This window comes from Oncorhynchus clarkii, chromosome 3 (genome assembly GCF_045791955.1).
Source record: "Oncorhynchus clarkii lewisi isolate Uvic-CL-2024 chromosome 3, UVic_Ocla_1.0, whole genome shotgun sequence".
Taxonomy (NCBI): Eukaryota; Metazoa; Chordata; class Actinopteri; order Salmoniformes; family Salmonidae; genus Oncorhynchus; species Oncorhynchus clarkii.
Window position 1 is genome coordinate 4,420,906 of NC_092149.1, and position 25,955 is coordinate 4,446,860.

A 25,955-nucleotide genomic window follows, 5' to 3' on the forward strand; every position below is an offset into this window, starting at 1 on the left:
GACAGTAAAGGCCCTGTCAGTATAGTCAGGCCCCAGATGTAAGCCCTGAAGGACTGTGTCTGTAGACAGACAGTAAAGGCCCTGTCAGTATAGTCAGGCCCCAGATGTAAGCCCTGAAGGACTGTGTCTGTAGACAGACAGTAAAGGCCCTGTCAGTATAGTCAGGCCCCAGATGTAAGCCCTGAAGGACTGTCTGTAGACAGACAGTAAAGGCCCTGTAAAGCCCATACTGTTGGTCTGAGGCCTACTATAGAATAACACAGCTTTACAACACTAAAAGTTGATCTCTACAAATGGAAAACAACATGCTGTAAATCAGCTTTGAAGGACAACAGTCCCTCTAATGATGCTGCTGAAACCAGTCTATGAATCACAAGAGGGGTTTGTGTTGTATAAAAAGGCTAAGCTCAACATCAAACTAAATAAATGATGACTGTAACATATTAGTAATGTGTGTATGGCCTTGGGCCACGGCTAGATCCTTGTCTCAAAAGCCCCTGAGAAAACATACAGGAATGTATTGGGATTCTGAAATAGAATACAAAAAACTGGATGGACTCCTGCAGGCAGTGATCAGTCTAGATGCTTGTAAATCAAAGTGCTTCTTTGGGCCCGTCCCAAATGGCACTGCATTTCCTTTATAGTGCACTACTTTTGACCAGGGCTCATAGGACTCTGGTCGAATGTAGTGCACTATTTTGGGAATAGGGTGTCATGTGGAACACAGTTTATATTACCCATTTATAGCGAGGGATAATGGTCAGTTGAGTTGAAGGATGTGGTTGACTGCAGGGCCTAATGAATTCTGCATCAGCTCCAGTCAGTGGACCTTTAGAGGCTGACTACCAGATCATTTGTCAACTCAAGTCTAAACGCCAGTTCACATCATTGTAATGAGGGGTCCACCTTGGCTAACACACCTGAAATCAAGTCGTCATGACAAACGTCACCAACCGTCCAGTAACCCCCCCCCCCCCCCTCCCCCCACACACACACACTTTAAATACACCAGTGAAATCATTAGAATGTGAATATAGACATTAATAGTCTACAACCTCCCCCTTTCATTCCTCATTCGCAGTCTAACAGTAGGCTCTCTGTTTCTAATTTAGAAATGTAAACTAAGGTCCTCATTTAGACAGACTTTGAGGACCTGCCAAACTTTCTTTAGCATTGTCCTCATGCAGCTGCATGTACTTTCCTTCTCAGTTTATTCCTGCAGAGACATGACTCCACCCCTGTATTAGTCTCTCTCTCTTTCTCCCCCCCCCTCTCTCTCGCTCTCTCTCTCCCTTTCTCTCTTTCTCACTCTCTCTCTCTCTCTCTCGCTCTCTCTCCCTCTCTCTCTCTCCCTTTCTCTCTTTCTCTCTCTTTTGCTCGCTCTCTCTCCCTCTCTCTCTCTCCCTTTCTCTCTCTTTTGCTCTCTCTCTCTCCCTCTCTCTCAATTCAATTCAATTTAAGGGCTTTATTGGTATGGGAAACACATGTTTACATTGCCATAGCAGGTGAAATAGTTCATAAACAAAAGTGAAATAAACAATCATAATTAACAGTAAACATAACACTCACAAACGTTTCAGAGGAATAGAGACATTTCAAATGTCATATTATAGCTATGTACAGTGTTGTAATGATGTCTCTCTCTCTCTCTCTCTCTCTCTCTCTCTCAATTCAATTTCAATTTAAGGGCTTTCTTGGCATGGGAAATGTAAGTTTACATGTCCAAAGCAAGTGAAATAGATCATTAACAAAAGTGAAATAAACAATAATCTCTCCCTCTCTCTCACGTTCTTGTCTGTTGGTCAGTGATTTCAATAGGAGGTGTTGGACATCCCATTTTTTCCAGTTTCTTATTTGCCACCATGCACCAGAGTCAACATCCCACCGTGTAGCTTATCTCACACTCACATCAATACATATATAGACTGTGTAGCCCTTGTTCTGCAACTCAACAAAATAAACATTGTCATTCGTATGGTAAATACATTGTGACCATGTAATTACAATGTTAGCGGCTACATTGTTTGTATTTCTAACTTGGTTATTAAGTGTGCAGTCTTTATTGATGGGCCTATTTTAATACATTTTAAATTATGAATAAAGGTACAATACAATAATATAGTATATCGCATTGTAAATGTTATTTATTGATATGGAAAAATAATTTAGGAGGCCCGTCCATGGATCTTCGAGGGATGTATCGCGACATTGCTCCTCACGCCAGATGACTGTGTTTGTATTTTCACCCAGTCCCTAACGTGGTACTGTATTCCTCGAGACTCACCGCTGGGGCATATTCCCCGGTCTATCGCGGTAGGAAGACGCTGCAGATAACCCCATGCCGTTACCATTACTAGCGGTGTGGGAGAGTTAACTCGTCGTCTGGCAGACACCGCTGAAACGTGTTTCTGGATTTTGGATAATTTTTTTTCGAGGGGGAAGCATTTTTTTGTACCTTTTAACTCCCGCCTGTGATATTCTTCAACACGGAATCTGCTGGGCCCTCAAAGCGTGTTTGATTTGTGCCTCGAGGATATCCAGGATACATGCCCTTTTCATTCGCATAATGGGAGATTGTCCGGTTCGTTGTTATGCATATGTTATAACGCCGTGATTTCAATTTGTGTTTCTTGCCGTGGATTGCAAAATTGGAATTTCTCTCCCAGGCGACTCAGCGAAAAGGGAAGTAGAGACAGGGTGAGAGAGAGAGAGAGAGGGAGAGAGTGGGGATAAAGACACTGCCACCTCGCTGGATCACACCACGGGATTTAAATAATTGCATGTTCTAAAAAAAGGATATACATGTGGCTATTCGGTGTTTAACCGAACCAATCCGGTTTGCAGGATGAGTAAAGACAGACCCAAAAGGAACATCATACAGAAGAAATACGTAAGTATATTCTAAATGTGTTCTTAAATGCTTAACATCGTTCCAAAACTTCTCTCTTGCTAATGGATAACGTCATATAAACTGTGTGTGGTATGCATTAGTGTGTTTACATATTGGTTTCATGTCATTTTTTTGTCCTAAAACATCAACATCAGACTGTCCTAAAACATCAACATCAGACTGTCCTAAAACATCAACATCAGACTGTTCTAAAACATCAACATCAGACTGTCCTAAAACATCAACATCAAACTGTCCTAAAACATCAACATCAGACTGTCCTAAAACATCAACATCAGACTGTCCTAAAACATCAACATCAGACTGTCCTAAAACATCAACATCAGACTGTCCTAAAACATCAACATCAGACTGTCCTAAAACATCAACATCAGACTGTCCTAAAACATCCACATCAGACTGTCCTAAAACATCAACATCAGACTGTCCTAAAACATCAACATCATACTGTCCTAAAACATCAACATCAGACTGTCCTAAAACATCAACATCAGACTGTCCTAAAACATCAACATCAGACTGTCCTAAAACATCAACATCAGACTGTCCTACAACATCAACATCAGACTGTCCTACAACATCAACATCAGACTGTCCTAAAACATCAACATCAGATGTCCTAAAACATCAACACCACACTGTTCTATAACTTTAGACTGTCCTAAAACATCAACATCAGACTGTCCTAAAACATCAACATCAGACTGTCCTAAAACATCAACATCAAACTGTCCTAAAACATCAACATCAAACTGTCCTTAAACATCAATATCAGACTGTCCTAAAACATCAACATCAGACTGTCCTAAAACATCAACATCAAACTGTCCTACAACATCAACATCAGACTCTCCTAAAACATCAAAATCTGACTGTCCTAAAACACCAACATCAGACTGTCCTAAAACATCAACATCAGACTGTCCTAAAACATCAACATCAGATGTCCTAAAATATCAACACCACACTGTTCTATAACTTTAGACTGTCCCAAAACATCAACATCAGACTGTCCTAAAACATCAACATCAGACTGTCCTAAAACATCAACATCAAACTGTCCTAAAACATCAATATCAGACTGTCCTAAAACATCAACATCAGACTGTCCTAAAACATCAACATCAGACTGTCCTACAACATCAACATCAGACTGTCCTACAACATCAACATCAGACTGTCCTAAAACATCAACATCAGACTGTCCTAAAACATCAACATCAGATGTCCTAAAATATCAACACCACACTGTTCTATAACTTTAGACTGTCCCAAAACATCAACATCAGACTGTCCTAAAACATCAACATCAGACTGTCCTAAAACATCAACATCAAACTGTCCTAAAACATCAATATCAGACTGTCCTAAAACATCAACATCAGACTGTCCTAAAACATCAACATCAGACTGTCCTACAACATCAACATCAGACTGTCCTACAACATCAACATCAGACTGTCCTAAAACATCAAAATCTGACTGTCCTAAAACACCAACATCAGACTGTCCTAAAACATCAACATCACACTGTCCTAAAACATCAACATCAGATGTCCTAAAACATCAACACCACACTGTTCTAAAACTTTAGATTGTCCTAAAATATCAACATTAGACTGTCCTACAACATCAACATCAGACTGTCCTAAAACACAAACACCATACTGTTCTAAAACTTCAGACTGTCCTAAAACATCAACACCATCCTGTTCTAAAACTTCAGACTGTCCTAAAACATCAACATCAGATTGTCCTAAAACATCAACACCATACTGTTCTAAAATTTCAGACTGTCCTAAAACATCAACATCAGACTGTCCTAAAACATCAACACAAGACTGTCCTAAAACACCAACACCATACTGTTCTCAAACTTCAGACTGTCCTAAAACGTCAACACCAGACTATTCTAAAACATCAGCACCATACTGTCCTAAAACATCAACACCAGACTGTCCTAAAACATCAACAGTAGACTGTCCTAAAACATCAACACTGGACTGTCCTAAAACATCAACATCAGACTGTCCTAAAACATCAGACTGTCCTAAAACATCAACAGCAGACTGTCCTAAAACATCAACATCAGACTGTCCTAAAACATCAACATCAGACTGTCCTAAAACATCAACAGCAGACTGTCCTAAAACATCAGACTGTCCTAAAACATCAACATCAGACTGTCCTAAAACATCAAAATCTGACTGTCCTAAAACACCAACATCAGACTGTCCTAAAACATCAACATCACACTGTCCTAAAACATCAACATCAGATGTCCTAAAACATCAACACCACACTGTTCTAAAACTTTAGATTGTCCTAAAATATCAACATTAGACTGTCCTACAACATCAACATCAGACTGTCCTAAAACACAAACACCATACTGTTCTAAAACTTCAGACTGTCCTAAAACATCAACACCATCCTGTTCTAAAACTTCAGACTGTCCTAAAACATCAACATCAGATTGTCCTAAAACATCAACACCATACTGTTCTAAAATTTCAGACTGTCCTAAAACATCAACATCAGACTGTCCTAAAACATCAACACAAGACTGTCCTAAAACACCAACACCATACTGTTCTCAAACTTCAGACTGTCCTAAAACGTCAACACCAGACTATTCTAAAACATCAGCACCATACTGTCCTAAAACATCAACACCAGACTGTCCTAAAACATCAACAGTAGACTGTCCTAAAACATCAACACTGGACTGTCCTAAAACATCAACATCAGACTGTCCTAAAACATCAGACTGTCCTAAAACATCAACAGCAGACTGTCCTAAAACATCAACATCAGACTGTCCTAAAACATCAACATCAGACTGTCCTAAAACATCAACAGCAGACTGTCCTAAAACATCAACATCAGACTGTCCTAAAACATCAACATCAGACTGTCCTAAAACATCAACAGCAGACTGTCCTAAAACATCAACATCAGACTGTCCTAAAACATCAACAGCAGACTGTCCTAAAACATCAACATCAGACTGTTCTAAAACATCAACATCAGACTGTCCTAAAACATCAACATCAGACTGTCCTAAAACATCAACAGTAGACTGTCCTAAAACATCAACATTAGACTGTCCTAAAACATCAACATCAGACTGTTCTAAAACATCAACATCAGACTGTCCTAAAACATCAACATCAGACTGTCCTAAAACATCAACATCAGACTGTCCTAAAACATCAACATCAGACTGTCCTAAAACATCAGACTGTCCTAAAACATCAACATCAGACTGTCCTAAAACATCAACATCAGACTGTCCTAAAACATCAGACTGTCCTAAAACATCAAACAGCTTTTCTCAGTCAGTTACTTAATTCTGAGAATAAGATATTTTCACCATTTTATATTTAATTTTATATGACCAATCCAGTGCTGTCTCCCTATGGTGGTTCTAGTGTGTGTGTGTGTGTGTGTGTGTGTGTGTGTGTGTGTGTGTGTGTGTGTGTGTGTGTGTGTGTGTGTGTGTGTGTGTGTGTGTGTGTGTGAATCCCAGAATGAGCCCCGATCCACAATTTACAACATCACATGTATAGTTGATGATTTATATTAAAAAACCTGAATTGTCTTTCAGAAAATGTAATATATTTTATGACTTGTAGTATGATCATATGGGGACTAATGCAGACTGTAAGACATTAGGGGCCTGTGGCAAAAGTTAATGTGTCCAATTTCCTGTGCATATGCTGATTTGAAGATGTTTAAACAATTCGCAACCAATCCTCATTTGACTTCTTCCCCAATTTAGCTAATTTATTGTGCCCATTGTTCCAACAATGTTATTGCATTAATTCATCATTTTACTTTCCAATCAAACTTATTCAGCAAGTATCAGACAGGACATTTATTTAATAGCTCTACCTAATAATAGGTGGAATTTTCCTTGAATCCTACAGCAACAGGAGCTATTTCTATGGTGTAAATATTATTCACAAATAGTGTCACACCTACTGCAATTACATTCCTTTTCCAGTTGTCTTCCACCTCAACAGGGCTCCCGGGTGGTGCAGCGGTCTAAGGCACTGCATCTCAGTGCAGACCCTGGTTTGATTCCAGGCTGTATCACAACTGGCTGTGATTGGGAGTCCCATTGGGCGGAGCACAATTGGCCTGTCTGGGTTTGGCCCAGGGTAGGCTGTCATTGCAAAAAATATTTTTTTCTTAACTGACTTGCCTGGTTAAAAAATGTTTTACAAAATAATTCTAACACGAGGTGTCATGTCCTAAAGTGCTTCCTACTGTTCTTGTTCACTCATATCTCTTCTATGGTTCATATTTTCCAAAGAAGGCAACATGGAAAAAAACTCCTGTCTAGTTTTCGGTAAAAGTTTATCAGAAATGCAGGAAGTCGGCCACTAAAACAAACAAAGTGGACTTCTTCTTTGAACCTGCACTCAGACAAGCACTTGCCCTTGTCGTTTAACTTCCTCTGAATGAGCGTAGGATTGGTATTACTGAGGCTTTGTTTAAGGGCTGAGACACACCAGCAAGCGGTTCCTGGCTGAGAGTAATAGAACGTCATGTAGTATCGCATGAAAAATGTCGGCAGACGTCTACAGCTGGTGGTCCCTAAAGCAATGTGTGCTGAACGATCGGCAGACCTCTACAGCGGGTGGTCCCTAAAGCAATGTGTGCTGAACGATCGGCAGACCTCTACAGCTGGTGGTCCCTAAAGCAATGTGTGCTGAACGATCGGCAGACCTCTACAGCTGGTGGTCCCTAAAGCAATGTGTGCTGAACGATCGGCAGACCTCTACAGCTGGTGGTCCCTAAAGCAATGTGTGCTGAACGATCGGCAGACGCCTACAGCGGGTGGTCCCTAAAGTAATGTGTGCTGAACGATCGGCAGACGCCTACAGCAGGTGGTCCCTAAAGCAATGTGTGCTGAACGATCGGCAGACGCCTACAGCAGGTGGTCCCTAAAGCAATGTGTGCTGAACGATCGGCAGAGGTCTACAGTGGGTGGTCCCTAAAGCAATGTGTGCTGAACGATCGGCAGAGGTCTACAGCGGGTGGTCCCTAAAGCAATGTGTGCTGAACGATCGGCAGAGGTCTACAGTGGGTGGTCCCTAAAGCAATGTGTGCTGAACGATCGGCAGACCTCTACAGCAGGTGGTCCCTAAAGCAATGTGTGCTGAACGATCGGCAGACCTCTACAGCAGGTGGTCCCTAAAGCAATGTGTGCTGAACGATCGGCAGACCTCTACAGCTGGTGGTCCCTAAAGCAATGTGTGCTGAACGATCGGCAGACCTCTACAGCAGGTGGTCCCTAAAGCAATGTGTGCTGAACGATCAGCAGACCTCTACAGCTGGTGGTCCCTAAAGCAATGTGTGCTGAACGATCGGCAGACCTCTACAGCTGGTGGTCCCTAAAGCAATGTGTCCTGAACGATCGGCAGACGAACACTAGATCCACATTCGGTGCGATGTGTGCTGAACGATCGGCAGACCTCTACAGCGGGTGGTCCCTAAAGCAATGTGTCCTGAACGATCGGCAGACGAACACTAGATCCACATTCGGTGCGATGTGTGCGAGCTGAAAGAAGGGCTCACTGAAAGAACAAGCAGGCTCTGATGGCTACAATCATACCTGATTTGTGAACAGTTATATGCCAAGGACATACTGTGTTACCATGATATAATAAACATAACCAGACCAAGAACAGGAATCACTGATTTCCCATAACACACAATTGCATTTTAAAGTGTACATTTTTGCACTTTTAAGTCATTTTTGTTTGATTAGCATATTGCCCCTTTAACGGTTGAAAATTCATTTGGGTATCGAGTTTCTTGGGCAACATATTGGCAGGACTTTTTAAATGATTTCCTCTGATATTTGATGGACTTTTCTCTTTCTCAAGTTATTATTCACAATTCATAAAGAAAAACAACATAATGAGAGAACATTGTTAAACATTGAAAGTGTTGTTTTAATGAACGACAGTAGTTAAAGCTTCAGAACAGTACATCAAAGAGGATATTATAGAGGATAACAGGGCTCCTCTGTGTAGTTGCCTCAGTGCAGCCCCTCAGCCGGTCTAAAGCCTAATTCATTGGTGTGTGGTGGGGTAAGCACAGCTGCCACTGCTGGGCCTTTACACATGTAAAGAGGCTGGCATAGCCTACGTCCCAAATGGCACCCTATTCCCTATATAGTGCACTACTTTTGACCAAGGCCCAATGGTGCAATTGACCAAATCCCAGTGGGCAATTTGACCAGAGCTCTATGGTCCCTGATCTAAAGTACTGCACTATATAGGGAACAGGGGGACATTTGGGACACAGTCACGTTGTTTTATCAGGCGCACAAGTGAGGAGGGCCAAGTTGAAGTATGTGCTTTAGTGTGTGGGGAACCAGACAGACACAGAGTAGCAGAGGGGTGTGTGGCCTGGCCAGCGCCATGGAGAGAGAGGGAGAGGACAGACAGACACAGAGCAGCAGAGAGGTGTGTGGCCTGGCTAGCGCCATGTAGAGAGAGAGGACAGACAGACACAGAGCAGCAGAGAGGTGTGTGGCCTGGCCAGCGACATGGAGAGAGAGAGAGAGGACAGACAGACACAGAGCAGCAGAGGGGTGTGTGGCCTGGCTAGCGCCATGTAGAGAGAGAGAGGACAGACAGACAGGAAAGTGCAGTTGGAAAGACTAAGGCTTGTCCCAAATGACTCCCTATTCCCTATATAGTATAGAACTTTTGACCAGGGCCCATAGGGAATGAGGTGCCATTTGGGACACTGCCTTAAACCCTCCCTAACTACAAGGCTGCCTCATTGTGTCAGAGCCAAAATAGATTTGATCTAAATACTGTTTTAGACGCGGGAGTGGAGTCATCGTGAAGACAGATGGAAATGTAACTAGATTGACACATAGTTGTAACAGGAGAAGCCCAGGGAGATCCGAATGGAGAAATGGAGGAATGAACTCGGATGAACGAACAAGACAAGTTTGTTATTTTATTTCTTGGCCTGGGAAGTTGTGAGCTGTGATTTTGCTGCCAATAGGGAATGTTCCACTTCGCTGCGTAGTCGCCGGGGTTTCTCCCTGAATTAGATGTGCAGTGTCAGCAGTAAACGGTATTTCTCCTAACACAGTGAGGCAATCGTTTTGCTTTTGTTTACACAGTTTGACAGTTGTCTGTTATGTAATGGGTGTATTAGCTGTCTACAGGGCAGTTACAAATGACTTAATCAGAGGAGCTTTATCAGTGTCATACAGTCTCATGGCTAAATCAGTGTTCAGGACATTACGGTTAATCAAATAGCTACTTTGATTTTGATTTAAAGGCCTACTTTGATTTAAAGGCCTACTTTGATTTAAAGGCCTACTTTGATTTAAGGGCCTACTTTGATTTAAAGGCCTACTTTGATTTAAAGACTACTTTGATTTAAAGGCCTACTTTGATTTAAAGGCCTACTTTGATTTAAGGGCCTACTTTGATTTAAAGGCCTACTTTGATTTAAAGGCCTACTTTGATTTAAAGGCCTACTTTGATTTAAGGGCCTACATTGATTTAAGGGCCTACATTGATTTAAAGGCCTACTTTGATTTAAGGGCCTACTTTGATTTAAAGGCCTACTTTGATTTAAAGACTACTTTGATTTAAAGGCCTACTTTGATTTAAGGGCTACTTTGATTTAAAGACTACTTTGATTTAAGGGCCTACTTTGATTTAAAGGTCTACTTTGATTTAAAGACTACTTTGATTTAAAGGCCTACTTTGATTTAAGGGCCTACTTTGATTTAAAGGCCTACTTTGATTTAAAGGGCCTACTTTGATTTAAAGGCCTACTTTGATTTAAAGGCCTACTTTTATTTAAAGGCCTACTTTGATTTAAGGGCCTACTTTGATTTAAGGGTCTACACATTTCTACTCTTGTATTAAAGGGTTTTCAGGCCCTTTTTATAGAGTGGAGTGAGATTTGAATCCAGTAGTGAGAATAACTTTATTATTCAAATCAGGTTAATAGAAACTAGGGGATTTGTCAACGTCTTCAAGATAATTGTATGGGATTTATAATATATCTGAGCTAGATTACAGCAAGCCTTTTGGAATATTGAATCATTTCCTCAATCTCTACGTTTAATCCATACTGGATACCATAGATGTTGAGAGAAGTGAAAACATCGAAAAGAGACTTTTACTTTCAGATGAATTTATTGTTCAGTATTTCTTTCCTTCAGGAAAAGCAGCAGCAGCAGGGAGGTTTATTGACAAAACAGAGGTAGTTCTGATACAGAACAGGATTCTACAGGGTTCTACATAGAATGCGAGAGTGGGACACAAAGGAGAGGCATCTTAGGGATTGTCAACAGATAAACACAGACTACTCTCCACAGACAGATTTATACTTCAGCATTGTTCTGAGGTGATGAAGAAGGACCGATACATACAGACTACTCCCTACAGACAGATTTATACTTCAGCATTGTTACGAGGTGATGAAGAAGGACCGATACATCCAGACTACTCCCCCACAGACAGATTTATACTTCAGCATTGTTACGAGGTGATGAAGAAGGACCGATACATCCAGACTATTCCCCCACAGACAGATTTATACTTCAGCATTGTTACGAGGTGATGAAGAAGGACCGATACATCCAGACTACTCCCCACAGACAGATTTATACTTCAGCATTGTTACGAGGTGATGAAGAGGGACCGATACATCCAGACTACTCCCCCACAGACAGATTTATACTTCAGCATTGTTACGAGGTGATGCAGAAGGACCGATACATCCAGACAGATTTATACTTCAGCATTGTTACGAGGTGATGAAGAAGGACCGATACATCCAGACTACTCCCCCACAGACAGATTTATACTTCAGCATTGTTACGAGGTGATGAATAATGACCGATACATCCAGACTACTCCCCCACAGACAGATTTATACTTCAGCATTGTTACGAGGTGATGAATAATGACCGATACATCCAGACTATTCCCCACAGACAGATTTATACTTCAGCATTGTTACGAGGTGATGAATAATGACCGATACATCCAGACTACTCCCCACAGACAGATTTATACTTCAGCATTGTTACGAGGTGATGAAGAAGGACCGATACATCCAGACTACTCCCCACAGACAGATTTATACTTCAGCATTGTTACGAGGTGATGAAGAAGGACCGATACATCCAGACTACTCCCCCACAGACAGATTTATACTTCAGCATTGTTACGAGGTGATGAAGAAGGACCGATACATCCAGACTACTCCCCACAGACAGATTTATACTTCAGCATTGTTACGAGGTGATGAAGAAGGACCGATACATCCAGACTACTCCCCACAGACAGATTTATACTTCAGCATTGTTACGAGGTGATGAAGAAGGACCGATACATCCAGACTATTCCCCACAGACAGATTTATACTTCAGCATTGTTACGAGGTGATGAAGAAGGACCGATACATCCAGACTATTCCCCACAGACAGATTTATACTTCAGCATTGTTACGAGGTGATGAAGAAGGACCGATACATCCAGACTACTCCCCACAAACAGATTTATACTTCAGCATTGTTCTGAGGTGATGAAGAAGGACCGATACATCCAGACTACTCCCCACAGACAGATTTATACTTCAGCATTGTTACGAGGTGATGAAGAAGGACCGATACATCCAGACTACTCCCCACAGACAGATGATACCCTCTTGATATTTGTATTATTTTCTTTATTTAAACTTTATTTAAACTTTATTTAACCTTTATTTAACTAGGCAAGTCAGTTAAGAACAAATGGTTATTTACATTGACAGCCTTCCCCCGGGCCAAACCCTAACCCGGACGACGCTAGACCAATTGTGCGCCGCCCTATGGGACTCCCAATCACGGCCGGTTGTGATACAGCCTGGAATCCAACCAGGGTCTGTAGTGACACCTCTAGCACTGAGATGCAGTGCCTTAGACTGCTGCGCCACTCGGGGGCCCTGTATGTAGGGAATAGTTTGGTATTTGGGACGGATCCCCACTGTATCTAGACTAACTAACATCTCCCCAAGGTCTTAAAATGTTCCAACAATTTATTATAAGGATATAAACACAACATGGCCTATTTATTGTGTGATTGTGATTGTGTGATACAGTGTTTTCAGTATGGAAACTATTTTCAGACATTCTCTAAGTTAATTTATTAGGTTATCGTTCTATAATGCCAAAAACAGAATTAGAAACATGCACTGATTGGCCCAGGCATAATTCACATTTGCTCATTGTAAATAGTTTGAATTCATGATGAATTTATGTGAAAGTACTGTTTTTTTATTGCACTGTATCAAGTCTCTGTTCATAACCTTAGCCATGTCCAACAGAGCTGCTATTAAGGTAGTGATTTCTAGGATCAACACAGACTCCATTGAGAGAGTCTAAATGTGTTGGTTAAAATGAGGTGCTGTTAATCCACCTCCTTAATGATGTGGATCAAGCTGTTTTACTGCAACTCCAGGTTGACATGGGGCCCCAGTCATGAAATCCTGGCATGGTGGCAAAGCACTGAACCGAGACAGGCACTACTTCTTACTTCCATGTTGTATAGAGAGATAGGATGGACAACATGTTGTATGGAGGAGAGATAGGATGGACAACATGTTGTATGGAGGAGAGATAGGATGGACATCATGTTGTATGGAGAGATAGGATGGACAACATGTTGTATAGAGGAGAGATAGGATGGACAACATGTTGTATGGAGGAGAGATAGGATGGACAACATGTTGTATGGAGGAGAGATAGGATGGACAACATGTTGTATGGAGGAGAGATAGGATGGACAACATGTTGTATAGAGGAGAGATAGGATGGACAACATGTTGTATGGAGGAGAGATAGGATGGACAACATGTTGTATAGAGAGATAGGATGGACAACATGTTGTATGGAGGAGAGATAGGATGGACAACATGTTGTATGGAGGAGAGATAGGATGGACAACATGTTGTATAGAGAGATAGGATGGACAACATGTTGTATAGAGGAGAGATAGGATGGACAACATGTTGTATAGAGGAGAGATAGGATGGACAACATGTTGTATAGAGGAGAGATAGGATGGACAACATGTTGTATGGAGAGATAGGATGGACAACATGTTGTATAGAGGAGAGATAGGATGGACAACATGTTGTATAGAGAGATAGGATGGACAACATGTTGTATAGAGGAGAGATAGGATGGACAACATGTTGTATGGAGGAGAGATAGGATGGACAACATGTTGTATGGAGGAGAGATAGGATGGACAACATGTTGTATGGAGGAGAGATAGGATGGACAACATGTTGTATAGAGAGATAGGATGGACAACATGTTGTATGGAGGAGAGATAGGATGGACAGCATGTTGTATGGAGGAGAGATAGGATGGACAACATGTTGTATAGAGAGATAGGATGGACAACATGTTGTATAGAGGAGAGATAGGATGGACAACATGTTGTATAGAGGAGAGATAGGATGGACAACATGTTGTATAGAGGAGAGATAGGATGGACAACATGTTGTATGGAGAGATAGGATGGACAACATGTTGTATAGAGGAGAGATAGGATGGACAACATGTTGTATAGAGAGATAGGATGGACAACATGTTGTATAGAGGAGAGATAGGATGGACAACATGTTGTATGGAGGAGAGATAGGATGGACAACATGTTGTATGGAGGAGAGATAGGATGGACAACATGTTGTATGGAGGAGAGATAGGATGGACAACATGTTGTATGGAGGAGAGATAGGATGGACAACATGTTGTATAGAGGAGAGATAGGATGGACAACATGTTGTATGGAGGAGAGATAGGATGGACAACATGTTGTATGGAGGAGAGATAGGATGGACAACATGTTGTATGGAGGAGAGATAGGATGGACAACATGTTGTATGGAGGAGAGATAGGATGGACAACATGTTGTATAGAGAGATAGGATGGACAACATGTTGTATAGAGAGATAGGATGGACAACATGTTGTATGGAAGAGAGATAGGGTGGACAACATGTTGTATGGAGGAGAGATAGGATGGACAACATGTTGTATAGAGAGATAGGATGGACAACATGTTGTATGGAAGAGAGATAGGATGGACAACATGTTGTATGGAGAGATAGGGTGGACAACATGTTGTATAGAGAGATAGGGTGGACAACATGTTGTATAGAGGAGAGATAGGATGGACAACATGTTGTATAGAGGAGAGATAGGATGGACAACATGTTGTATGGAGAGATAGGATGGACAACATGTTGTATAGAGGAGAGATAGGATGGACAACATGTTGTATAGAGAGATAGGATGGACAACATGTTGTATGGAGGAGAGATAGGATGGACAACATGTTGTATAGAGAGATAGGATGGACAACATGTTGTATAGAGAGATAGGATGGACAACATGTTGTATGGAAGAGAGATAGGGTGGACAACATGTTGTATGGAGGAGAGAAAGGATGGACAACATGTTGTATAGAGAGATAGGATGGACAACATGTTGTATGGAAGAGAGATAGGATGGACAACATGTTGTATGGAGAGATATGGTGGACAACATGTTGTATAGAGAGATAGGATGGACAACATGTTGTATAGAGGAGAGATAGGATGGACAACATGTTGTATGGAGGAGAGATAGGATGGACAACATGTTGTATAGAGGAGAGATAGGATAGACAACATGTTGTATAGAGGAGAGATAGGATGGACAACATGTTGTATGGAGAGATAGGATGGACAACATGTTGTATAGAGGAGAGATAGGATGGACAACATGTTGTATAGAGAGATAGGATGGACAACATGTTGTATAGAGGAGAGATAGGATGGACAACATGTTGTATGGAGGAGAGATAGGATGGACAACATGTTGTATGGAGGAGAGATAGGATGGACAACATGTTGTATGGAGGAGAGATAGGATGGACAACATGTTGTATGGAGGAGAGATAGGATGGACAACATGTTGTATAGAGAGATAGGATGGACAACATGTTGTATAGAGAGATAGGATGGACAACATGTTGTATGGAAGAGAGATAGGGTGGACAACATGTTGTATGGAGGAGAGATAGGATGGACAACATGTTGTATAGAGAGATAGGATGGACAACATGTTGTATGGAAGAGAGATAGGATGGACAACATGTTGTATGGAGAGATAGGGTGGACAACATGTTGTATAGAGAGATAGGGTGGACAACATGTTGTATAGAGGAGAGATAGGATGGACAACATGTTGTATAGAGGAGAGATAGGATGGACAACATGTTGTATGGAGAGATAGGATGGACAACATGTTGTATAGAGGAGAGATAGGATGGACAACATGTTGTATAGAGAGATAGGATGGACAACATGTTGTATGGAGGAGAGATAGGATGGACAACATCTTGTATGGAGGAGAGATAGGATGGACAACATGTTGTATGGAGGAGAGATAGGATGGACAACATGTTGTATGGAGGAGAGATAGGATGGACAACATGTTGTATAGAGGAGAGATAGGATGGACAACATGTTGTATAGAGGAGAGATAGGATGGACAACATGTTGTATGGAGGAGAGATAGGATGGACAACATGTTGTATGGAGGAGAGATAGGATGGACAACATGTTGTATGGAGGAGAGATAGGATGGACAACATGTTGTATGGAGGAGAGATAGGATGGACAACATGTTGTATAGAGAGATAGGATGGACAACATGTTGTATAGAGAGATAGGATGGACAACATGTTGTATGGAAGAGAGATAGGGTGGACAACATGTTGTATGGAGGAGAGATAGGATGGACAACATGTTGTATAGAGAGATAGGATGGACAACATGTTGTATGGAAGAGAGATAGGATGGACAACATGTTGTATAGAGAGATAGGATGGACAACATGTTGTATGGAGGAGAGATAGGATGGACAGCATGTTGTATGGAGGAGAGATAGGATGGACAACATGTTGTATAGAGAGATAGGATGGACAACATGTTGTATAGAGGAGAGATAGGATGGACAACATGTTGTATAGAGGAGAGATAGGATGGACAACATGTTGTATAGAGGAGAGATAGGATGGACAACATGTTGTATGGAGAGATAGGATGGACAACATGTTGTATAGAGGAGAGATAGGATGGACAACATGTTGTATAGAGAGATAGGATGGACAACATGTTGTATAGAGGAGAGATAGGATGGACAACATGTTGTATGGAGGAGAGATAGGATGGACAACATGTTGTATGGAGGAGAGATAGGATGGACAACATGTTGTATGGAGGAGAGATAGGATGGACAACATGTTGTATGGAGGAGAGATAGGATGGACAACATGTTGTATAGAGGAGAGATAGGATGGACAACATGTTGTATGGAGGAGAGATAGGATGGACAACATGTTGTATGGAGGAGAGATAGGATGGACAACATGTTGTATGGAGGAGAGATAGGATGGACAACATGTTGTATGGAGGAGAGATAGGATGGACAACATGTTGTATAGAGAGATAGGATGGACAACATGTTGTATAGAGAGATAGGATGGACAACATGTTGTATGGAAGAGAGATAGGGTGGACAACATGTTGTATGGAGGAGAGATAGGATGGACAACATGTTGTATAGAGAGATAGGATGGACAACATGTTGTATGGAAGAGAGATAGGATGGACAACATGTTGTATGGAGAGATAGGGTGGACAACATGTTGTATAGAGAGATAGGGTGGACAACATGTTGTATAGAGGAGAGATAGGATGGACAACATGTTGTATAGAGGAGAGATAGGATGGACAACATGTTGTATGGAGAGATAGGATGGACAACATGTTGTATAGAGGAGAGATAGGATGGACAACATGTTGTATAGAGAGATAGGATGGACAACATGTTGTATGGAGGAGAGATAGGATGGACAACATGTTGTATAGAGAGATAGGATGGACAACATGTTGTATAGAGAGATAGGATGGACAACATGTTGTATGGAAGAGAGATAGGGTGGACAACATGTTGTATGGAGGAGAGAAAGGATGGACAACATGTTGTATAGAGAGATAGGATGGACAACATGTTGTATGGAAGAGAGATAGGATGGACAACATGTTGTATGGAGAGATATGGTGGACAACATGTTGTATAGAGAGATAGGATGGACAACATGTTGTATAGAGGAGAGATAGGATGGACAACATGTTGTATGGAGGAGAGATAGAATGGACAACATGTTGTATAGAGGAGAGATAGGATGGACAACATGTTGTATAGAGGAGAGATAGGATGGACAACATGTTGTATGGAGAGATAGGATGGACAACATGTTGTATAGAGGAGAGATAGGATGGACAACATGTTGTATAGAGAGATAGGATGGACAACATGTTGTATGGAGGAGAGATAGGATGGACAACATGTTGTATGGAGGAGAGATAGGATGGACAACATGTTGTATAGAGGAGAGATAGGATGGACAACATGTTGTATAGAGGAGAGATAGGATGGACAACATGTTGTATGGAGGAGAGATAGGATGGACAACATGTTGTATGGAGGAGAGATAGGATGGACAACATGTTGTATGGAGGAGAGATAGGATGGACAACATGTTGTATGGAGGAGAGATAGGATGGACAACATGTTGTATAGAGAGATAGGATGGACAACATGTTGTATAGAGAGATAGGATGGACAACATGTTGTATGGAAGAGAGATAGGGTGGACAACATGTTGTATGGAGGAGAGATAGGATGGACAACATGTTGTATAGAGAGATAGGATGGACAACATGTTGTATGGAAGAGAGATAGGATGGACAACATGTTGTATGGAGAGATAGGGTGGACAACATGTTGTATAGAGAGATAGGGTGGACAGCATGTTGTATAGAGGAGAGATAGGATGGACAACATGTTGTATAGAGGAGAGATAGGATGGACAACATGTTGTATAGAGGAGAGATAGGATGGACAGCATGTTGTATAGAGAGATAGGATGGACAACATGTTGTATAGAGAGATAGGATGGACAGCATGTTGTATAGAGGAGAGATAGGATTGACATGTTGTATAGAGAGATAGGATGGACAACATGCTGTATGGAGGAGAGATAGGATGGACAACATGTTGTATAGAGAGATAGGATGGACAACATGTTGTATAGAGAGATAGGATGGACAACATGTTGTATAGAGAGATAGGATGGACAACATGTTGTATGGAGGAGAGATAGGGTGGACAACATGTTGTATGGAGGAGAGATAGGGTGGACAACATGTTGTATGGAGGAGAGATAGGGTGGACAACATATTGTATAGAGGAGAGATAGGGTGGACAACATGTTGTATAGAGAGATAGGATGGACAACATGTTGTATAGAGAGATAGGATGGACAACATGTTGTATAGAGGAGAGATAGGATGGACAACATGTTGTATGGAGAGATAGGATGGACAACATGTTGTATGGAGGAGAGATAGGATGGACAACATGTTGTATGGAGGAGAGATAGGATGGACAACATGTTGTATAGAGGAGAGATAGGATGGACAACATGTTGTATGGAGAGATAGGATGGACAACATGTTGTATAGAGAGATAGGATGGACAACATGTTGTATGGAGAGATAGGATGGACAACATGTTGTATGGAGGAGAGATAGGATGGACAACATGTTGTATAGAGAGATAGGATGGACAACATGTTGTATGGAGGAGAGATAGGATGGACATGCAAGTAGTCTTTAGCCTATATTTTTTGAATTCAATAAATGGCTGCTGAATTTTTCAAGGGATGCTGGGAGAAAAACAACAACATATCCCTGCTCTTTCCCCTCCTCCCGTTTCTCAACCAAAAAAGGTTGATGGAAAAGGTTATTCTCAAATCCTTCTCTTCACTCACACGAGATTCGTGCCAAGTAGGTCATTGTAAAGGAACCTCATACAGTGTTTCCTGCAGAGCCAGGCAGCCAGCTGACTGCAGCATTATGGGATCTGACTGTACGTTAAGCCCCACGACATCAGGCAACCCGAGCTTCCTGATAAAAGCTTGGCTCTGTGACAACAGAACCGAGAGAGAAGGGGGGGGGGGGGGGGTGTTCAGTGAAAACACTAAAGGCCCATGGGTACAAGTACAGGCCCCGAGTGGCTCTGTTCTGTTTAAACCCAAACAGAATCCAACGAGGGTCAGGGTGAGGTCAAGCTATCCGCCGGACCATCTGATTCACAGAGAAGGTTCACACTGTGTCAGAACCAAGATGATGAAGAGTAGAGGATGAAGAGTAGAGGGCAGAGCAAAGCGTTTGGTCTACGACGGAGATAGAGGAACGGGCAGGCGTGGAAAAAACAGCTTGTTGCCAGGGAGAGCTGGAGAGGAAAGGAGGGGCTCTCTCCCTCTTTCTTTCTGCTGTTGTCTGGCTGGGTCCACGCTGATCCATCTTGCGGCGCGAGGTGACTGATTGGATAATGCTGTCACAGAGAACAAAGTGCCCTTGATGAGCCAACTCCGGCTCTCTGTGTGGCGTAATCGGACGCTTCAGGAGTCCGCAGAGCATTGTCCTTTTGTGTTTACACTGCTAATAACATGGTGAACAAGAGCCCCCTCAACACACAGACGGGTTGTAGAAGCTAGCAGCACCACTAGACAGGTCAGACTGACACAGGGAGAGACTAGCAACACACAGACGGGTTGTAGAAGCTAGCAGCACCACTAGACAGGTCTGACTGACACAGGGAGAGACTAGCAACACACAGACGTGTTGTAGCAGCTAGCAGCACCACTAGACAGGTCAGACTGACACAGGGAGAGACTAGCAACACACAGAAGGGTTGTAGAAGCTAGCAGCACCACTAGACAGGTCAGACTGACACAGGGAGAGACTAGCAGCACCACTAGACAGGTCAGACTTACACAGGGAGAGACTAGCAGCACCACTAGACAGGTCAGACTGACACAGGGAGAGACTAGCAGCACCACTAGACAGGTCAGACTGACACAGGGAGAGACTAGCAGCACCACTAGACAGGTCAGACTGACACAGGGAGAGACTAGCAGCACCACTAGACAGGTCAGACTGACACAGGGAGAGACTAGCAGCACCACTAGACAGGTCAGACTGACACAGGGAGAGACTAGCAGCACCACTAGACAGGTCAGACTGACACAGGGAGAGACTAGCAGCACCACTAGACAGGTCAGACTGACACAGGGAGAGACTAGCAGCACCACTAGACAGGTCTGAATGACACAGGGAGAGACTAGCAACACACAGACGGTTTGTAGAAGCTAGCAGCACCACTAGACAGGTCTGACTGACACATGGATAGACTAGCAACACACAGACGGTTTGTAGAAGCTAGCAGCACCACTAGACAGGTCAGACTGACACAGGGAGAGACTAGCAACACACAGACGGGTTGTAGAAGCTAGCAGCACCACTGGACAGGTCTGACTGACACAGGGAGAGACTAGCAACACACAGACAGGTTGTAGCAGCTAGCAGCACCACTAGACAGGTCAGACTGACACAGGGAGAGACTAGAGAAGAGTTTATTATTTCCTTTTAACATTTTCAACCTATGAAGAAAGTGTGACACTTAAACCCTCTCTCTGCCCCCCCCCATTTTAGCCTTTGTAGTGTAATGCTTGATGATGTACAACCCAGGGGCTAGTGGGTTTGTTTCTGCCCTGTTCATGGGGATATTTGTGTTTTTGTCCCAAATTGTATCCTACTCCTTATGCTCCTGGTCTAAATCAGTGCCCTACATAGGGAATAGGGCCATTTGGGATGCTTTTTCTCATATTGTGTGTCGTGCTTGTCTGTGGGTCTCCGAGGGTGACATCTAGGCCCCACTGTGGAATGTCCTTTGTGTCAGGGAGGGAGGGAGGGAGGCAGGGAGGGCAGGAAGGAGGAGGGAGGGAGGCAGGGAGGGACGCAGGGAGGCAGGCAGGGAGGGAGGCAGGGAGGGAGGCAGGGAGGGAGGCAAGCAGGGAGGGAGGCAAGCAGGGAGGGAGGCAGGCAAGGAGGGAGGGAAGGTGGGTGGGTGGGTGGGTGGGTGGGTGGGTGGGAAGGAGGAGGGAGGGAGGCAAGGTGGGAGGCAGGGTGGGAGGGATCACTAGCCCTTCCCATTAGCCCATAGGGCTCTGGTCAAAAGTAGTTCACTAACACTATATAGGGAATAGGGTGCCATTTGGGACGAATCCACTAGCTACATGGCTGCCACAGTGACTGACTTCCCTTAAAAAAACACCTCACGTTCACATCTCTTCACATTTGCTAGCGTGTCTAACAGAGACAATGATTGGACAGAAGTCCTCTAGAATACTCTGGGAACGATGTTTAACAAGTTGAGGAGGAAAGAAAAGGTCTGGAGTCAAATCTGATTACATTCAGTCAGGAGGACAGGACCAGGAAGTGTAGTGTGAAGAGGACAGGACCAGGAAGTGTAGTGTGAAGAGGACAGGACCAGGAAGTGTAGTGTGAAGAGGACAGGACCAGGAAGTGTAGTGTGAAGGGGACAGGACCTGGAAATGTGAGGAGGACAGGACCAGGAAGTGTAGTGTGAAGAGGACAGGACCTGGAAATGTGAGGAGGACAGGACCAGGAAGTGTGAGGAGGACAGGACCAAGAAGTGTGAGGAGGACAGGACCAAGAAGTGTGAGGAGGACAGGACCAGGAAGTGTGAGGAGGACAGGACCAAGAAGTGTGAGGAGGACAGGACCAGGAAGTGTAGTGTGAAGAGGACAGGACCTGGAAATGTGAGGAGGACAGGACCAGGAAGTGTGAGGAGGACAGGACCAAGAAGTGTGAGGAGAACAGGACCAAGAAGTGTGAGGAGGACAGGACCAAGAAGTGTGAGGAGGACAGGACCAGGAAGTGTAGTGTGAAGAGGACAGGACCTGGAAATGTGAGGAGGACAGGACCAGGAAGTGTGAGGAGGACAGGACCAAGAAGTGTGAGGAGGACAGGACCAAGAAGTGTGAGGAGGACAGGACCAAGAAGTGTGAGGAGGACAGGACCAGGAAGTGTAGTGTGAAGAGGACAGGACCTGGAAATGTGAGGAGGACAGGACCAGGAAGTGTGAGGAGGACAGGACCAAGAAGTGTGAGGAGGACAGGACCAAGAAGTGTGAGGAGGACAGGACCAAGAAGTGTGAGGAGGACAGGACCAGGAAGTGTAGTGTGAAGAGGACAGGACCTGGAAATGTGAGGAGGACAGGACCAGGAAGTGTGAGGAGGACAGGACCAAGAAGTGTGAGGAGGACAGGACCAGGAAGTGTAGTGTGAAGAGGACAGGACCTGGAAATGTGAGGAGGACAGGACCAGGAAGTGTGAGGAGGACAGGACCAAGAAGTGTGAGGAGGACAGGACTAAGAAGTGTGAAGAGGACAGGACCAGGAAGTGTGAGGAGGACAGGACCAGGAAGTGTAGTGTGAAGAGGACAGGACCAGGAAGTGTAGTGTGAAGAGGACAGGACCAGGAAGTGTAGTGTGAAGGGGACAGGACCTGGAAATGTGAGGAGGACAGGACCAGGAAGTGTAGTGTGAAGAGGACAGGACCTGGAAATGTGAGGAGGACAGGACCAGGAAGTGTGAGGAGGACAGGACCAAGAAGTGTGAGGAGGACAGGACCAAGAAGTGTGAGGAGGACAGGACCAGGAAGTGTGAGGAGGACAGGACCAAGAAGTGTGAGGAGGACAGGACCAGGAAGTGTAGTGTGAAGAGGACAGGACCTGGAAATGTGAGGAGGACAGGACCAGGAAGTGTGAGGAGGACAGGACCAAGAAGTGTGAGGAGAACAGGACCAAGAAGTGTGAGGAGGACAGGACCAAGAAGTGTGAGGAGGACAGGACCAGGAAGTGTAGTGTGAAGAGGACAGGACCTGGAAATGTGAGGAGGACAGGACCAGGAAGTGTGAGGAGGACAGGACCAAGAAGTGTGAGGAGGACAGGACCAAGAAGTGTGAGGAGGACAGGACCAAGAAGTGTGAGGAGGACAGGACCAGGAAGTGTAGTGTGAAGAGGACAGGACCTGGAAATGTGAGGAGGACAGGACCAGGAAGTGTGAGGAGGACAGGACCAAGAAGTGTGAGGAGGACAGGACCAAGAAGTGTGAGGAGGACAGGACCAAGAAGTGTGAGGAGGACAGGACCAGGAAGTGTAGTGTGAAGAGGACAGGACCTGGAAATGTGAGGAGGACAGGACCAGGAAGTGTGAGGAGGACAGGACCAAGAAGTGTGAGGAGGACAGGACCAGGAAGTGTAGTGTGAAGAGGACAGGACCTGGAAATGTGAGGAGGACAGGACCAGGAAGTGTGAGGAGGACAGGACCAAGAAGTGTGAGGAGGACAGGACTAAGAAGTGTGAAGAGGACAGGACCAGGAAGTGTGAGGAGGACAGGACCAGGAAGTGTAGTGTGAAGAGGACAGGACCTGGAAATGTGAGGAGGACAGGACCATGAAGTGTGAGGAGGACAGGACCAGGAAGTGTAGTGTGAAGAGGACAGGACCTGGAAATGTGAGGATGACAGGACCAAGAAGTGTGAGGAGGACAGGACCAGGAAGTGTGAGGAGGACAGGACCAGGAAGTGTAGTGTGAAGAGGACAGGACCTGGAAATGTAAGGAGGACAGGACCAAGAAGTGTGAGGAGGACAGGACCAGGAAGTGTGAGGAGGACAGGACCAGGAAGTGTGAGGAGGACAGGACTAAGAAGTGTGAGGAGGACAGAACCAGGAAGTGTGAGGAGGACAGGACCAGGAAGTGTGAGGAGGACAGGAGCAAGAAGAGTGAGGAGGACAGGACCAAGAAGTGTGAGGAGGACAGGACTAAGAAGTGTGAGGAGGACAGGACCAGGAAGTGTAGTGTGAAGAGGACAGGACCTGGAAATGTGAGGAGGACAGGACCAAGAAGTGTGAGGAGGACAGGACCAAGAAGTGTGAGGAGGACAGGACTAAGAAGTGTGAGGAGGACAGGACCAGGAAGTGTGAGGAGGACAGGACCAGGAAGTGTGAGGAGGACAGGACCAAGAAGTGTGAGGAGGACAGGACCAGGAAGTGTGAGGAGGACAGGACCAGGAAGTGTGAGGAGGACAGGACCAGGAAGTGTGAGGAGGACAGGACCAAGAAGTGTGAGGAGGACAGGACCAGGAAGTGTGAGGAGGACAGGACCAGGAAGTGCAGTGTGAGGAGGATGTTCAAAGAGGTGTAGAATGAACTTAATAAAAAGGTTGTCTTGGTTTATTCATCACCGTCGTTGTAGCTGCACTTAGATGACGGACAGATTGACACGCACGCACACACACGCACGCACACACGCAGAGAGAGAGAACAGCACAAGACAGACGTCTTTAAAACAGCTATTCTTTGTGGTTAGGCGCCATGCTCATTACCGGCTGACTAAATTGCTGACAGGAAGTCAGAGGTCAACAGTCCCCTTTGACCCCAGGGCTGGCAGGGGTGAGGGGGATTGAGTCCAGCAGACCAGACAAGACCAGCCTGAAGGAAGCAGAAGGGAGAGAAGCGTGACAGGACCAGGAAGTGTAGTGTGAGTAGGAGAGGACAAAATGGCACCCTATTATAAGGACTAGTGTTCTATCTGGGAGGCAGATGGAGAATCTCATGGTTGTGTTGTATTGTATAGTCAAATCAAATGTAAACACATTTTATTTGTCACGTGCACCGAATACAACAGGTGTAGACTTTACAGTGAAATGCTTACGTACAAGCCATTAACCAACAATGCAGCTTTAAGAAAAATAAGTGTTAAAAAATTATTTAATAAAATAAACTGAAGTAAAAAAAATAAAAAAAATACATAAATGAAACATTTAAATTTAAAAGAAGAAAATAGAAAAATAACAAATAATTAAAGTGCGACAATAAAATAACAGTAGCGAGGCTATATACAGGCCCAGATTATATACAGGCCCAGATTATATACAGGCCCAGATTATATACAGGCCCAGATTATATACATGCCCAGATTATATACAGGCCCAGATTATATACAGGCCCA

The 25,955-nt window shown here is 43.8% G+C and overlaps 1 protein-coding gene across 5 annotated transcripts in view; it reads left to right on the forward strand.

Moving 5' to 3' along the window:
* The first annotated feature begins 2,273 nt into the window (after positions 1–2,273).
* LOC139386815 (protein Jumonji-like) overlaps positions 2,274–25,955 on the forward strand; it is a 101,656-nt gene continuing 77,974 nt past the window's right edge. For 4 of the 5 annotated variants that reach the window (XM_071132633.1, XM_071132651.1, XM_071132670.1 and 1 more), the window contains exon 1: positions 2,274–2,890. In XM_071132633.1, the coding sequence (XP_070988734.1) occupies positions 2,846–2,890 (45 nt within the window). In that variant the 5' untranslated portion in view covers positions 2,274–2,845. Of the gene's footprint in view, positions 2,891–9,807; positions 9,892–25,955 lie in introns of those variants that run through there. The other variant, XM_071132642.1, reaches the window with a different exon arrangement.